Source organism: Typopeltis vanoorti, chromosome 23 (assembly GCF_054136105.1).
Source record: "Typopeltis vanoorti isolate ZY-2024b chromosome 23, IOZ_Tvanoo_1.0, whole genome shotgun sequence".
Lineage (NCBI taxonomy): Eukaryota > Metazoa > Arthropoda > Arachnida > Uropygi > Thelyphonidae > Typopeltis > Typopeltis vanoorti.
The window spans coordinates 79,142,570-79,160,955 of NC_143571.1; the positions used below are offsets into that span (position 1 = coordinate 79,142,570).

Here is an 18,386-nt window from a genome sequence, read left to right on the forward strand (position 1 = left end):
ACGATCCCTTTTCTGTCCCAGAAGACATTGATCATCATTTTTTTGACTGACAGTGATGAATTTTTTTTGCTTTCAGGGTTGGTGAATGCTATTAATACGTTGATTGTTTTTTTGACTCAACATTTGTGTATGAAATCCATGTTTTGTCACCAGTCACAATATGAGAAAAAAAGTTTATCTCCTTCATTTTAGTAACACTCCAAATATTTTTGAGCTGATTACACTTTGTTACTGTTTATGTGCATCAGTCAGCATTTTTGGGACACATCTGTCAGTTTCTTATATCCCAGTGTAAAAAATTATAGTTGTCATCTGCACCATTGTAAAATTTTTCTTTCTTATTGTCTGGTATCTTAAATTCAACTGCGCTTTTATTTACCTTATATGTGCTGCACTCCCAGCACCCCGTGTCTATGCTACTTTACTCTTAATTTAACTTTAATCTGCTTAACATATATCTCACTGTTAATCCTACTTAATCTTATTCCCTGTTCCCACTGCCAACAAGCAAACTTTAGGTTATCAGCCTATCTATGATATACAGGTTACCAATTCTCACATTAATCAATTAGAAAAATATATTTTTGTTTAACAACTGCTCCATTCTAATTGAAATTGATATAGTTTGAGAATTAAGGTAAGGAACACAGACAAGATCATACTTAATACGCATAATTTCCTATAGCAAATTGTGGTGATTCTCAATCTAAAGTGCATGCAGGTTTGCTAGTTTTTTTTAAAGATTGGCAATTGATCAGGCAAAGGTAGTAGTAGTAGGCAATGCTCCTACCACTCTCCAAGCAAAAAAACCCTTACTACTTACACTTCCTTCTTGGAGCTCTATTCATCCTCACAGTGACTTCCATGTTGCTAAGTTCGTAGAAGAAAGAATACATAGGTTTGATTCTAGTCACCCAGTAGAGGATTTTGGGAGTTAATGAGAAACACTGAGGAGTGTATAAAGAAATTCTAGTTAGAACTAACAAAACCACCTCTCATGCATGCTGTAGGAATGTACTCAACATCAGTAAAGTTGTCATCATTTCTTCATTTTTGTGCAGAGAAATGACATCCAGTAAGTTGATACTAAAATTAGCCTATTTCTTTTGAGAAATAAAATGTTTTTATGATCTTTGCATGTAGTTTATTAGATATGAAATTATATATTTCAATACTTATTTTATCTAAGGGAAAAAATGTCCAAACTGAACAAAGTACAGGATGTGGAGAAAGAATCACAATACGGTTATGTTTTTGCTGTTTCTGGACCTGGTGAGTTAAAATTTATTAGTTAATTTTTCCTTCCAGTTTTCCAGAAAGATGTTTCAGTTTTAATTGTTTGTTATCCTAAACACATAATCTGCATTTTTTCGTTTGATGTCTATTGACACAGCTGAACGAGAGAATAAAAATCAAGTAAAAAAACTCAGTATGATTAATATTAACATCAAACCTTCATAAGGTAACTCATTGCTGGAGGTACACACACAGTCACACAAAGCTCATCTCATCAAACCATACCTTAAATTCATTAAGTGTGTCTGCATTCGCAACACACTCTGACAATGCATTCCACTTGCAACCACTCTCCAGTGATCAGCATCTAAACAATCCATAGTCATCTTTGAAAATTTTGCATGACTTCAACTAGAATTGCTAAAATTTTTAGCTTGCATTGTTGTTCTGTAGTGTGAGTTTTTTTTTTTTCCTGTAAATAGTATCCTTCAAAAAGTCCTTGAAGGAAATACCCACATTTGAAATATAATTATGGTGGCCATGACTATCCATATCTGAGACATCAGAAATCAATTTGATGTTGCTTATTCTCTAATAGATGCATTGAGAGCACACAGCACTAGTTCTGTCTTGTGTAGTTGAGCCTATCATGTTAGAAAAATGTTCTCTAAAAATATTTTTGCCAGTTCTTTGAATGAATTGTTCTTCAAAGATAGAGCTAAAATCTCTCTCCGCATTCCTCATCCCCCCCCTTTTTTTAATAAGTCCTATTCACGAAAGGTTGAAGATGTATAGCTTACATGAAAATTTTTTTCAACAGTAGCATTTGCTGAAATATCATGCTAAACTCATTTTTTGAGATGCAATAGTATCTTTTGTGTGAATTTTTAGCAGTCCAAACCTGTTTATTTCATTTGTATGGAAATTTGCATGATTAAATTTTTCTCTAAAAACCTCTGAAAGACCTCAAATGTCAGTTCTTTTGTCTTTATTGATATTGCCAGGGAATTGATACATTTGAATGTTGTATTAAAACTGTTTTACATTTACCACCCTGTGGATTGATGATTTTCTAGTATAGTGGTTTATTAAGCTGATTTTTTGGGGCTTAGCATCAATATCTACCAAACATGGACATATTTCAAGTGTTTTAACTATTGTTTGAACATCAACAAACACTCTTGCTGTTCACTAAGGCTTCTGTGAACAGCAAGAGTTTTCAAAGGCTTCTAAGGCTTCAAAACCTGTGTTTACTTCATGCCTGATCAGAGTTCTTTTGCACTTAAATTTCACTTTTTTTTATGATGCAACTCACACCCGTGAAAGGTTGAAAAACAGTACATTAGTACTGTGGAGAAGGGTTTATTTATTTTTATATTTATATTTAATATAAATATATTTATATTTATATCTTTACATAATCCCAAAACTGAACTAACTTTTTCAGGTTTTTCTGATTCGTGAGACAGTGATCTCAAACTGAATAATGGAATTCATCTCCAACATGAAGATATTTCACAAACATACATGCCCATTTTGGGGTGGGGAATAAATTCATACCCACAGCTATTTGTTTGTTGAGCAAGTGTACTAACCACTTGGCCAGTCAGGTCAGCAATTCATGTTGAAATTGAATATCATTTGAATTGTCTGATAACAGTATTTCACTATATACCATGTTGCTCATTTCACTATAACCAGTTGAATTGAAGGTGTGAAATTGCTCGAAAAAAATTCCATGTTTGGTTTCTTAAATAAGGTTTCTAGATCATCTTTCCTTTAATCAACCCTAATACTAATCTACTAAAGGTATACATCCTTTCATGGACAAGATTTCCTTAAAACTGGAGCATCTCTTCCAAAATACTCATACGTTGTTTAATGACAGGTGAATATTTATATATTTTTAACTTATTCTTAATTCTTTATCTATGATATTTTTAGTTAATTTAATGCAGTTGAATATTACCAATATTTTTGTTAAATTATTAACATCAGACCTCCATGGAGTCAGACTCATCGTGTAGGTACACACTATCACATACAAAACTGATCAAACTGTGCTTTAAACTTATTTACTGTGTCTGCATTTACAACACACTCAGGAAATGCATTCTGCTCCTTGTGCTTCAACTTTCTTGGTTTCCTAGAATCTCTCATTACAGATTAAAATAAATGGTTATGAAGTAAATTATATATTTTCTGCTAGTTTGGATTTTATAAGGCATTTTGAAGAAGATACTTTCACCATGATATTGCTGGACATTGCAAAGGTATTTGACAGAATACTGCATAGAAAACTATTACAAAGTTGGAGTAAATGGAAATGGACATGAAGCTGGCAGAATGACTGGGGTGGCTGGGTGGAGTGGAATCTAGGAGAATGAGGGTGACTAGCAGAGGGCCTCCAAGGCCTTATACTAGGACTGCTGCTCTTAATCTGTATATTAATGATTTAGGGAATGATTTGAAGGGAGATATTCAGTTTACTGATGATGCAAAATTGGGGAGGACAGTAGTTGATAAAAATGTTGTAGATATTCTGCAGGATGATTTAAATAAATTGATATTGTGGGCAAAGGATAATGATCGTCAACTTAATGTTGCAAAATGTAAGGTTTTGCACTTCGGGTTAAAAAGGTTACATGTTGTGTATCACATTGATGGTACGGTGTTGCAGGAAATTGATGAGACCAGAAACTTGGGAGTAATGGTGAACAGAGAGATGAAGTTCAGAGGGCATGTTGCAAAAGTTGGCAAAATAGTACAAAGGATTACTTAGATGTTGAAAAACATACTAATACAGTATTGCTCAAAAGTATTTTGACAAGGTAATATTTGAACTTGAATTCTTCAAACAATAAATTTCTCAGTCATAGGGAAGCATATGTTTCAGTACTAAACTATTGAGTTTAGTACTGAAACTCAATTTTTGTTATTTGTTGGGTTTATAAATATTTTAACAAGTTATTAACACATTTTATATACTGAAATATTGTTTCTTTAATACATATAATATTAGTTACTGTGAGTTTGAGAATACTAATTGTTAATAAGTCATTCCTGAGATAAAAGAATACTCTGCAGATGTTAAAGAAGCTGTAATTCATGCTTTGTAAGAAAGACGTGCACAAGCAAATGTTACACATGATGTTGATATATTCAACAACTTGTAAATTTTAGAATTTACTTTATAAGGCGAGAGGAGATGTAAAGAAGCCAATGAATGCCCTTGCCTAATAAAATTAGGCAAAGGCATTCATGAAAAAATGACTGGAGAAGAAAAACTTATTAAAAGGTTATCCAAGCAAGATCCTCAAAAGCCCACTATAGCTATTAACAAAAGAATTACATGAGAATTATGACTAAATATGCATTTTGACTATAAAATATCCAAAAGAACAAGGTTTATTAGGTTGTCAACAAAATTAGAAGCCACTTATATTGCAACAACTTGTAAATGTTTGGAATTGACTTTATAAGGTGAGAGGAGATGTAAAAAAGTGCATGAATGTCCTTGCCTAATTTTATTAGGCAAAGGCATTCATGAAAAACTGACTGGAGAAGAAAAACTTATTAAAAGGTTATCCAAGAACTGATTAAACTTTGCTAAGACTCATTGTAACTGGACACCTACCAAATGGTCTAAGATCTTCTTTAGCATTGAAAGCAAATTTAATTTGATTTCATCGGACAGGATAAAGTATGTTAGATGTCCCAAACATCAAAAGAACAATCTCATATATCAGGTACTTACAGTAAATGGAGGAGGAAACATCATGGTATGGGGATGCTTTTCTCATTAAGGAGTGAGCCCATATGGTGTAATGGGGCCCACTCTTTTATGAGAAAAGCATCCCCATACCATGTAAGTACCTGATATCTCAAAAGGAGTGGCCCATTCACCATATCAAAAGCAATGTGAATTGTTTTGTTTATCATGAAATCTTAGATAAGAAAATGCAACCTTATGCAAAGGAAAATATACCAAAAGAATGGATTTTTCAACAAGATAGTGACCTGAAACACTGATCAAGTTAAATGCAGGATTACTTTCATTAAAAGAATACAGTAGCAAACAAATTAATCTGAACACTCACGTTTTAAGGAAAAATTTTAATTTTGCAAGAAAATACAAAATTTTCTACAAAAATTGAACAACGACTTTACCTAATAATTTATATATGCTCCTCTGTTCCTAATAAGTTCAATAATTCACTTAGGCATGAACTCTACTGATGTAGAAGACATTTTTCTTATTTCTGCATCTCGAAACCATACTTTATAATGGATTATATTAAGTTATCCTTTATCACAATTTAATTTTCCAAGTCTTTTCTTCACTATGGCCCATGAATTTTCTATTGGGTTGATGTCAGGAGAGTTACCTGGTCACTGAAGCAATTCGATGTGATTTTTTGTGGAACTCTTTCACTTTTTTGAAGTGTGGCATAGAGTGAGATCCTGAAAGAGGAGTTCTTTGTCTTTATGGATGTGTGGGACCGCTCTTTTCTCAAATATTTTTATGAATTGGTTACTTTTCATCATACTGTCAACAGGCATAAGTGATTCTAGACCGTTATGTGTAAAACAACCACAGAACATCTTTTCAGCTGAGTGTTTAGGTTTAGGAGCCTTGTGAGAAAATTTCTGCACATCTTGTTGAAGATGTGCAGAAGTTTTCTCAGCCACTGATTTGTGAACATAGGGTACACTCACTCCTTTAACACAGAAATGGTTCTCATCTGAGAATATGACCTCCTTCCACTTCTCAATCGTTGTACACTTTGTCCCATCCCACTGGAGCCTCTTTTTCTGCATAGCTTTTATCAATAACTGTTTCTTTTTTGGTCTGTGGGCTGTCCTCCCTGCTTCTAACAATCTTCAACAGACTGCCATGTCAGAAACACTAATTCCACTAGCTGCCGTCTCTATTTAAGTCAAAGCCAGACAATCTTGGATTCATTTTGCTTTTCCTAACTGGTAAACGATCTTGAGTAAGTGTAGTTTTCCTTTTTCACCCACATTTTCCTTTTCTGTCAGGAGAAAAGCTACCTGTCTCCCTAAACCTCTTTAAAATCGCATTAACAGTACCCAAGCCAACACCATGTTCATTGGTAATTTGTCTTTGAGTCATGGATGTGTGCTGATGAAGGAGTACATATTTTTTAACACTTTCTTGGAGATATATCCATTTTATAGCTACACAATGAATGTCAACTTGTTTACACTATTAAAAATGCACAACACTATTAATAAACATCATAGAGATAGTTAAAACAATTAAAACACGCAGCACTCGCCCAAAATAGTGAACTAAACAAAAATAGTAAACAGAAACCAAAATCAAAATTATTGTTAACTGAAACAAAAATTAAACCAAACATTTGATGAAAATTCATCTTATTCGGATTAATTTGTTTCCTACTGTATAAGACTTTTAGATGTGTCTAGTGAAAGTTCTGACCTGAAACTTATACAGCACTTGTGGGAAGAGCTAGAAAAATGTTGCATGGTATGATGTTGTGAGAACTGATATATTCCATACAGGATGGATATATTCCATACTGAAATTTTTCTCTGCATAGTTTTCTGTAAGCACTATACATTAATTCTTTAACTACGTCCTTAGGAAATTTGTAACTTTTTGCAAACAATACATTGTAATTAATTGGAACAAAATTTTCAACATATTTTTTGTTTTAAATTTTTGTTAAATTTATATATCTTGAACACCAGCACTGGTGTCCAAAAGCTAAGGACGAAGTACTTTATCTGTATATCAAATTTAAATCAAATGTGAACAAGTTTTTCCTTTCCAGCCCACTATCCATACACGATATTACAGTACTATAAGTTGATTAACCAATCTCTTGCATATGGGCGCAACATAAAAATATGAAAAAATTTTCAAGACAACATCTAAATGTGGACATAAATTTATTGCCTGCATATTAATGAGTTATATTACAGAAAAAGTTTGTTATAAATTTTGTATGAATTAATTTAATTATAATGAATTTATTGTAAAAGTTACAAATTTCCTAAGGACGCAGTTGAGGAATTAATGTACAGTGTTTACAGAAAACTATGCGGAGAGACAATTCAGCATGGAATATGTCCAACCTGAACTGCGGTGCATCTCTCACAACATTTTAGCATGCTTACCACCAAGTGATTCAGGAGTTCTTGAGGTAAACTTGTCTACTCCTCTTTCTGAGCAAGGATAAGTCCTTGTTTATTGTTTGGAGGGGAATTTCGAGCAGCAATGCATTTCCCTGTTGTGTCCCAAATGTGTTCTACGGGGGTTGAGATCTGGGGAAAGCATGTTGGCCACTCAGTTTGATTAATATCCTCAGTTTCCAGAAGTATCTCCACTAGTCATGTACAATGTGATGTGGCATTGTCATCCATAAAAATGAATTCTTCGCCTACAGCACACAGAACAATCAAACATAACATTGAAGAACTTCGTTGTAATATCATTCACCAGTCATAGTCCCTTTTTCGAGCATTGTAGAATGGTGCATTCATTAATTATAATGCCATTCTCAAAACCTGATACATGCCGTATCCATCCCTTTCAAGGACATTCTCACAACGGTAAGCAATACCCTTTCATGCCAGATCAGGTGTCACCTCAAATCAAAACGAAAGACTAAAAGGACTCATCTGTAAAGAGTACATTAGCCCATTGGTGTCTTGTCCAATTTTTATCGATTCAAACCTACTGTAATCATGTTCTATGATGAGCTATGGATAAAGGGAGCAGACTACAGTCCTACGGCCATATAGGCCTACTTGTCATGGACATCATGCCACAGTTTGTTGAGATAACCGCACATACCTATGCTTGAATGTAGCTGACTAGCAAGATGACCTGCCATGGTGCATTATGTTTTGCTCCCATGGTAGAACAAGGGTGACCTCTTAGCAAACATCTAGAACACACCATTGGTCTAGAGTCTGGAGACGATACATGAAATTCCAAGCTTTCTGGCAATCTCAGTAACTCTGCGGCCTTCTTCAAACTTTCCAGTAATTCTTTCCCACGTGAAATCATCTAGTGATGCCTTTGAAACATTATAAGATATCCTGTAAAATCTCTCATGATATGTAACTATGTAACTTATCATGTTCACTTTTACATATTTTTTAAGGGGAATGTACTTAGAGAAATGTGAATTTTGTCTGTAATAATCTTGTGTTTGTAATAATTTAACCATGAGCGTTTGTTAAAATAATGTAATACATGACATCATTATGTAACGTTAACTCATGTCCATATGTGGCAACTTCAAAAGATGCACGAAGTATGACTCAAAGTTAATATGTGACTATATATGGAAGTGTCGAGAGACATGCACATGTACAATGGAGGTCCAGGCCTTTATAAGCCAAAACACCGAGAAGGAATTTTCTCTTAGGGTTTCACCTTCTCTTACCTGGTTCCACTGCCACGTGAGGTCCATTGTCAGTAATTGAAAGAGGAGCGTTGCAAGTCTTAGGATTTTCAATCTTCATTTACTTGGGTCCACCATCATGTTAAGGGTCCCAAAAGGCATAGAATAATTGATGACTCAAATGAAGAAATTTGGTGGGAAATCAAGAACAAGCCAGCAATAGTAAAGAGGAACAAAAAGGAGCACTTTTGTGTGAATAAAAGATTCATGTAAAAAGACCACGTGCTGAACGAGAATTGTAAGTACTTGTGCATGTGATAATTCCAAACATGAAGTTATATCAAGTTTGTCTGTTTATGGGTACAATAAGGTAATGTAAATTGATATTGAATTAAGTTTACTCAATGTATGCTTTGGTCAGATTGTGTATATATGACTGGCAGGGTATTCTAGATTGTGAATTAGCTTTAAAGAAGGAAGAAAATTATAACTAAGATTGAATTAGGAAGAAATGAAAATAACAAAAAATTTTAATGCTATTATATATATGTATATATATTAATGTGGATCAGACTGTAAATATTCCTTTTTGATTTAATTTAAATGGTTTGTAAACAACATGTTCGACTGATTCTGTCAGTGCACTATCCAAAATTTCGAAACTGCATAAGATTAAATTTAAGTGATCAATAATCAAGCCACAACTAATTAAAGGTAGAGATTAACATAAACGGGAAATGCAAACAATATCTGCTTTGTCCTTAGTTTAAAATCTTATAATCTTGCACTCAATACATATTCTTACTGGGTGCAGTTGTAAAACAAATAAATTTGTTAGACTATAAAATGTGAGAACATAAGATCTATTAGGAATAAATAAATGGTGGCAGTTGATAGTTAAGACATTCGACCATTTAAGTAAAGAAAATATAGACAAAGCAGGGTTGAGAAATATGTAACAGAAAGATAACAATCCAAGTTTGCAACTTTATTCCTTCATGAAAAGAGTTTTCTTCAATTACAGTTTTCTTAGCACAGTGTTTTATTCTGAGGGCTATTATGTGACCCTTTGTTTGCGATTTGAAAATTTGATTGTGTACCTGCTTTCTACTCAAAATCATCATTAATACAAATTGCCACAATCTGTGATTAGTCTGAATTTGCAGTTGTAATTTTCAGAAATAGTGTTGGTTCTTAGGTTTTGGATACTAGTGTATACACTCTCTAGTCAAAATATTATGCCAACCAACATAGAAGTTCAGTTTTTTCTCATACACTCTTGCTGATAAAACTGTTGCTACACATCATGAAATGGACTCTAAAAGACCTTTGAAAGTTGCAGGAAGTATGATGTACCACACTGTCAGTAATCCTTTCCATAGACATGTGAACATTCAGGGTGGACAATTTCAATGCTAGATTTCTTAACACACATAATCCCTGGAATGTTTTCCATGCTTTAAATCCGGTGAATCTAGCAACCATGGCAACATGTGGATGTTGCTGTCATGTTTGGCAAACCACTCTCAAATGATACTGGAAATGTGGCATAGCATATTATCCTGCTGGAACACACCTCTACCATCTGAGAAGCCAGCCACTATGAAGGGATGTACTTGATTAAGCACAGTATATAGGTACTTAGGCATTCATACTGTCTTTCAGTCTTCTAACTCACTTCTAATTACATCAATATGTCTACATTCTTGGTCTTCCTCTGGAATTTTTTTTTTTTTTTTTGACATGCTAGCATCAAAATTTGTTCTGCTAACCTTTGCTATCCCATTCTGTTTAAATGAATATAGCACTGGATTAGCTGTACTAACATAAGAATGCATTTGATGTTTTTCATGTTTCTGTTTATTTTCATAGTTCTTGGTATTTTATTACCAATTTTCATACCATATTCATATTTGTTACAGCAGATATTCAATTTTGTTAAAAATTTCTGAAGAATTGTACAATTTATTTAAGATTATAACGTCATTGGCATAAAGAGCCTGAGTTTGAATGTATCCAATTTTAATATTAGGTTTACACAATTTCAGGCATGGTCGATTGTAAATAATGAATTATACTGGAGATTGTGAACACCCTTTCCTTATAGTTTGATTTTATAGCAATCTATCTTTCTATACTATACCAAGTTGTATTCATACTACTGACTCATGACTTAAGTATAGATATGTATTATGCTATATAATGTCTATTTACACACTATAAATGCAGCATTTATTATTTTGGGTCTCCATGGAGTCAACTCATTGCATGAGGCTCATGTTAGGCAACACAGTCTATTATACTACTCAAACCCATGTATCGTCTGCACATTCACTACTATCAGGTGACGAATTCCATCATTCAACCATCCTCCACGCAATAAAGATTCTCACTCTCCTACTTGCCACCTCCTTTCACAACTTCAAGGGATGACCTCTTGTCCTTGCTCTTTCCTTTTCCTTGTTTTTCTACATGAAAAATCTTTCCTTTGTCAATGCTTTAAATTTCTCTCAACAGTTTAATACCAATCATATCATCTCTTCATCTTCTATCCACCAAACTGTCATTTGCATGGCCTCCCTAATAATTAACATTATACCATCCTGATATTATTTAGGTTATCCACCTCTGAACCCTTTCCAAGGCTCACTAATTTCTCCAAAATCATAACATCCAGAGAAGAAATACAAACTGGTCTATAGTTTGAACACCTGCATTCTGTCACACTCTTGTGCAATTCATTGGCCACTTTTCTAGTAGCTAGATTTTCATTGAACAGCTAGGAAATCTGTTTGACTTACTTGCAAGGAATTTTCAATATACCTTATTTTCTATGGCTGCCTATTGAATTTTTGTTCTGATTTTTTTTTTCTCTTCTTTCAGACAACTTTATATGCTGCCTATCTGGCTGAATTAGTCAATGTTATCAACGTATCTTCAGATTTTGCCACTGAGGCTTAGAGGTTTGATTCTTATTTTCTAATTGTTTTAAATTTTTATTTTTTCTTGGATACTATCAGTATACTTGGCTACAGTTCACCTCTCAAAGCTTGCTTGACTGATTCTTTCATTCATCACTGATTCATATTAATTTTTATCCTGCTCAAAACTGTGTGGTGATCACTGATATTTCAAATCCTCTATATACCTCTTGTAACCTGAACTAATGTAAGATATCACTATTAATAATGATGTGATATTTTTCATATGCTCTTTCTCTCTCTCTCTCTCTATGTGCAAATTTATGCACTGCTTTATGTTGAAACATAGTATTAGTAATAACTAGTCCATTTTCTGAATAGAAATCTAGCAGGTATTTAACCATCACTGTTAATTTTGCTTGTTACTAAAATTTTCTTAAAACATTTCTATATGTCTAGTATTAATTTTTTAATCTGCTATCTTGAACTCCTCCAATAAGAACCAATTATTCCTTTTTCTTTGTCAAGTGACCTCCCTAATGACTCCAAAAAAAAAAAAAAAATCATTTCTTTCTTCTCTGGGATTATATTTAATCCTGATTGCATTATTCTTGTATCGTATCCACAAATCAGTTTCATGATTTAACTTTCCATTTTGAAATTTGTCCACTTTGTTTACTTCTTCCTTTCACAGGTCACTACCACCCAAATATAACATCTTATTGGTTGTATCAGTTAACACCTTGATATATCTGTAATTCTTTTGTTAGTTCCATTCATTTTCTGTTGGGATTTCTTTCATTTATGGGGCCTATCTTCAATTTTTCCAATGCAGAGTGCGAGTTTGTTCCAGTAGCTGACTTTTTGTTGTTTGTCCTAGTTCCTTGACAAAAACAGCATAATCTTTGTTTATTCAAGTTACATCCTATCCAGCAGGACATTTTGTCATGTTGTACCATCATTTTGCTTTAGTTTAAATCAGTACAAATAATTTGGTCATCTAAGTTCTAGTTACTTGTTGGTTATGGATACATCTTCTGATGCTGTTATTAGATCCAAGGAGAGTCATGATAAATATTGTGCAGATAGTGTAGGTGTGTATCTGTTCTCTCGAGCAGGTTTCTGAATCTGAATAAAAATACCAAAAATAAATATATATATATATATAAAATCAATAAAAATAGAAAAAAAAAACCTTAACCCACCCACAGTATGAATATACTATATGTTCACAAATAAACTTTTCATTGATGAATGCCAGATAAAATAGACATTTACAGGGTATAATGATAATACTGTATGTGAAAAGTTTATGTCATTACGTCAACGATTTTCCTTCAAATTCATCTGTTATCTTTAAAGACTCCAATATCAGATCTTATACTTCGGTCATCTAAGGCAGTGCTTCCCAAACTTCTGGATGTCAGGGGGGCCCCCCCTTTGGAAAAATTAAAATATTTCACAGCCCCCTTGAAAAAAAATCGTAATATAGACATATATTATTATAATATTTATTGTATTTATAATATATATAAATACAATATATATAAATTTTGCAATATACAGCGAATATTGCAAAAATCAAATGCAAATATTACATTTTTAGCATCTTACACACACACATTTGACATGGCACATTATCTTATATTTTTATATAGATAGACAAATTGTTATTGTACATTTTCAGTACAAGCACATGAAACATAAAACGATTAGTAATAAAGAAAGAATTAGAAACAAAAGAAGTTTAATAACAATTTAATGTGATGGATGTGTTTCAATACTGCTACACCATATCAAGTGAAATATTGGTAACTGCAATTCTTAGATTTCTGCTTTGAAATGAAACTTATATGAATAAGCATATATTTACTAATATTCATTAAGCACCAAAATGAGCAGGAAACAAAATTTGTGAACCAATGTGTGATTTTTTCCATTAAAAGATAAAAAAAATAATAAAAATTAAATACATTTCTTTTAAGATAAAAAAATCTACTTAGTCTTAAAACATTTTAGTTTGTTTTCGTATAAATGGGACATTATATTGAGACATTATAATGGGACATTATACCTAAGGCCCCCAAAGGGGCCGCGCCCCACAGTTTGAGAAGCACTGATCTAAGACACTTCTTCTCTATCAATCCATCTAGATCTCGGTCTTATTCGTTTTTTTTTTTTTTTTTTTTTTTTTTCATTCTGGCAAAATACACTTGTTTTGCTAACCTCTCCTCTCTCATTCTGTTTAAGAATGGGAGAGGAGAAGTTAGCACCTGAAATTAGCTCTGCTTAATCATTCCTAAATTGTTATTAATGTCATGTGCCTTCCAGTATCCTCATTTTTAATATGATTATGCCATTGATGCCATGTGTTCACTCCCCTATGAAGTGTATCATTTCTACCCAGCTCTCAGACCAATAATTCATCTGTTATGTATATTTGGACACTGTCTTGTGTATTCTAGTTTGTGTTGATTAATTCCACTCTTATTCCAAATAAATTTATTCATTTGACTTCCTATCAATACCAACTAGAATACACAAGACAGTTGTGTATGTTTATTTCCTTATTAATTTTCCATCTTCATTAAAAATTGTGATAAATAGCTAAAATGATTTACTTCTTCACTAGGTTCTGCATTCAGAATACAGTTGATGTTTTCAGTGTTCCTGAATAGTCTTTTTAAAACTTTTTTTATTGCTGATTTTCATATGATTTTATTACAGCAGTTATTCAAATTTAGTTAGGGAATCCTGCACACTTTTACTGGAATTATTTAGTAGTATAACATTTTATGTATAAAGTAAAGAGCTGAGATTAATCTCTACAAGATACCAGATCTAATGCCAGTTTCCATTATAATGTGGACCATATTGATGAATGATAGTGGAGATAATGTGTGCACCCTTCTCTCGCACACTGGATTTTATGTCAAACCACCTTCCTGTACATCCTTCAATTCTAATAGCTGACTTACAACTCAAATATAGACTATATTTCTCAATATAATGTCCCATTTATGCCATATAATTGTAGCATTTTGAACAGGTCTTCTCTTAGTACCTTGTCACAGGCTTTTTCAGATCTATAGATTTTCTCAGGTTTTCTTAATTATTTATCTTAAAGCAAAAATCTGACCACTGTTTAGCTAGTTTTACATGTTGTTTTGCTTTCTTACATTTTTCTCTGTATTCTCTCAGAGTGCATTCTGATTTGCTTGGTAGGAACTTTTGATTTGCTTTCTTCTTTTCCTTGACTGCCTTCTTAACTTTCTGAGTGCACCATGGAGTTCTGAATTTTTTGTCTTTGCAGAAAACCTCATTATATGGTTCTCTGGCTAAATCAATCAATGTTTTCTTCACAGTCTGCCACTGAATCTTCAGGGTTTGTTTCTTGTTTTCAAACTGTTTCATTTTTTTCTTGAATATTTGTGTATAAAGTGCAATTCACTTCTGAAAGTTGCTTAATTGTCTTTTTTTTTTTAAAAAAAACTTTCTTATACACTTTTCATATTCAGTTTTATCCTGCTTAAAACTAAATGATCATCTTCAGTTTCAAATCCTCTATATAACTGTTGCCCCAAACCAGCATGAACATGTTACTGTCAACAGTAAGGCAGTGAGTCACTGAATTTATCCATATTTTCATGTCCTGAATAGAAATCCAGCAAATACTTATTTTGCTCTTTCTGTATATCTGATATTAATTTCTTCCTTTGCTGTTTAGATCTGCTACAAGGACCAACTTTTTCTTTATGTCAGCTGCCATTTCTAATGGCTTGAACAATTACTTCATTGTTGGACTTTCTGCAGGACCATAGGCACAAACATTTCTTGTTGTCATAAATTAAAGATGCCAAGAAATTATATTCTTGATTTAATCCTTTATCCAAGTGTAAGCAAACAAAGTTTATGCCTGAAGTCATTTCAGGACTGGGAAACTTGTATATAGAAGCTAATGACTTCACATCACTTTCCTTAGTATCCCATAATGCAAAGCACATATCCTTACAGGCATGTGTAATGCTATTCATTATGGGAAAGGTTTCGACACTATCCAGACTGGTTTCGACCTTTATTGAGGTCTCATCAGTGGGAGCCAGACCCAGAGTCCTGAAATTACTTCAGGTGAAAACTTGTTTGCATACATTTCGATAAAGGATTAAATCAAGAATATAATTTCTTGGCATCTTTAATTTATAGTATAACCAAGTGGAAAAACTTCCAAGTCTCGTTGGAAGTTTTTCCACTGGTTCCCTGATGGAAAAAGTGGTGTCCTTATTTATTCAGGCAATGCCTAGCTGTCATGAAATTCCAACATATTGTACTATCATTTTATTTTGGTTTAAGCCATTAAGAATAATACAGTTTGGTTGGCTAAATCCTAAATTGTGAGCCCATCCTCATTTGTTCGGTAGCTAGTTAGATACCTCCTCATTGGGTGCAGTATGAAATGTTTAAGATTAGACATTAGGTCAGTAGTCCAGGTTGACTCTCTACATTCCTTAAAAGGCTACCTGCAGTCCCCTCCCAGTTATCCAGATTTCATCCTTAAGTAATTAAGACCCTTATTTATTTTTAAATAGTTATTTTCTTTATAAAAATACTTAGGTTACCAAGAGGCAAGCTTAATCCAGCATTAGTAAGGTGGGGTCCCACACTAAACTTGTTTGTGCACAACAACAACAGCCTGTCGTCTATGGCGTCGAGTTACCAGAGGGGAAGCTATACTGAGGCATGACTGACTGCCACGCATTGTTAAAAAGTTATAGTCAATTTAAAATCTTTGGAGTCTGACACCCCACCTTACTAATGCTGGGTTAACAAAGCTTTTAAATACTGCATATTAAGTGTAAAGTTATCCATAATGAATACTTTGAATGTGATCATTATCATTTGAAAATTATATATGTTATATGATTTATAAAGGTAAGTTATTCTTCTAAGAATTTTTCTTTATATAGTAATACCTTGCAAAGTGCAATTTTGAACAGCACAAATTTCACTATAGCAAGGTTTATAATATTTAATACTTTAAATTTTTTTAAAAAACAGTTTTTAACAATAGTATGGTACTGTACTGCATTATTGGAGTTCCAACTTTATTAAAACAGTACTGTAGTGATTTAGCATACTGCAGTAACAGCTGTATTGATGCATGTTTTAGTATTATTTCAGCTTTTTTGCAGCAAAGGTCATGGCCACTCTACAAAATTTTTTATTACATATGAATACCCTTTTATATGTAATTATAAGTGAAAGAGGAAATGCAATGAAGCTTATGAACCTAACAAATGTAAATGGTTAATACAAGAAAAGAAACTTGAAATTATAAAACATCATGAAGAAGCATCATATGGTAAAATAGCATGTGACATAGGAATGAACAAGTCGTGTGTATGAACACTAATTAAGAAAAAAGATCAAATCAAAATCATGGAATAACCACAGCATCTTATAGGAAAGTAATCAGTAAACATAGCAGTTCTGCAATAGATAATATGGAATGTCTTTTAATTATATGGATTGAAGACTGCATCAGAAAAAAATTCCATTAAATCAGATGATAATTCAAGCTAAAACAACAAATCTCTGTAAGGCAGTAAAAGAAAATGGAGATGAAAAGGAAACTTTTTCAGTAAGTCGTAGTTGGTTTTATAGCTTTAAAAAGCGTATGGTCTCCATAATGTTTCAATTGTAGATGACAGTGCTAGTGCTGATAATGATACTTCTGCAATTAAGTTAAGGGGGATAATAAATCCCTCAGCATTTCATGCCGAAGAACTAAAGTTCTTCGGCATGAAACTCTTAGATCTTAGATTTCGATCTCCAAGTTTCGTGTTCTTCGGCATGAAACTCTTAGATCTTAGATTTAGATCTCACTTTAAAATAATGAGGGATTTATTATCCCCCTTAACTTAATTTACACCACTGGAAAAAAATAGCCTCTTTACGCTTTATTGATACTTCTGCAAATCAATGAGTTAAAAGAAGTGATTGAGAAAGGAGGCTACAAGGATAGGTTTAACAGAATTAAAGCAATCCTTGTAGGTTTAATTCTGTTAAACCTACCCCATCCTTCTAGGTTAAATTAAACCTTCTTAAACAGACCTAATAGAATAGGTTTGTTTAGGAAAGCAGAAAAGGAAGTCACAGCCAGGATATAAAATTTCAAAACACTGTCTGACACTTCTATTAAGTTGAAATGTTTCTGATAACTTTAAATTAAAGCCTTTGCCTGTTTATTGAGCTGAAATTCCATGGCTTCTTAAGGGGCATGCTAAAAGTTCTCTTCCTATAAAATGGTATTCAAATGAGAAAGCATGAATGACACAACAAATGTTTGAAGAATGGTTTACAACTTATTTTTGTCCCACAGTTGAGCATTACTGCAAAGAAAATTATATGGATTTTAAAATTTTGTTGTTGATAGCCAATGCACCAGGTCATACCATTGCTATTTTTGACTTGCACAAAAATGTTAGAATCCTTTTTCTGCCATCCAGCATATTATTATTGCAGCTAATGGTTGTGTTATTACTATTTAAGGCCTATTATTTGAAATGAACTTTTTCCTCAAGCCATAAAAACAACAACAGGAAATGGAGCCATAACTTTTAACAGATTTTTGGAAGTATTTTAATAGCAGAAATGTTGTTGAAAACATTGGTGAATCATGGCTTGAAGTAACAATATGAGAGCTGTGTGGCAATATGTTCTACTACATTGTGGGAATGGCTTCACTAGTTTTGAATTGCAAATTACAACTGTTTTTGAAGACACTGTGCAGATTTGGAAGAATTTCGAACTTTGGATTCTGAAATGT

The 18,386-nt window shown here is 33.0% G+C and overlaps 1 protein-coding gene across 2 annotated transcripts in view; it reads left to right on the top strand.

Annotated features, from left to right (window-relative positions):
- LOC150094024 (V-type proton ATPase catalytic subunit A) overlaps window positions 1-18,386 on the top strand; it is a 218,379-nt gene that overhangs the window by 22,973 nt on the left and 177,020 nt on the right. For both annotated transcript variants that reach the window (XM_090413195.1, XM_090413197.1), the window contains exon 2: window positions 1,190-1,272. In XM_090413195.1, the coding sequence (XP_090269321.1) occupies window positions 1,197-1,272 (76 nt within the window). In that variant the 5' untranslated portion in view covers window positions 1,190-1,196. The remainder of the gene's footprint in view (window positions 1-1,189; window positions 1,273-18,386) is intronic.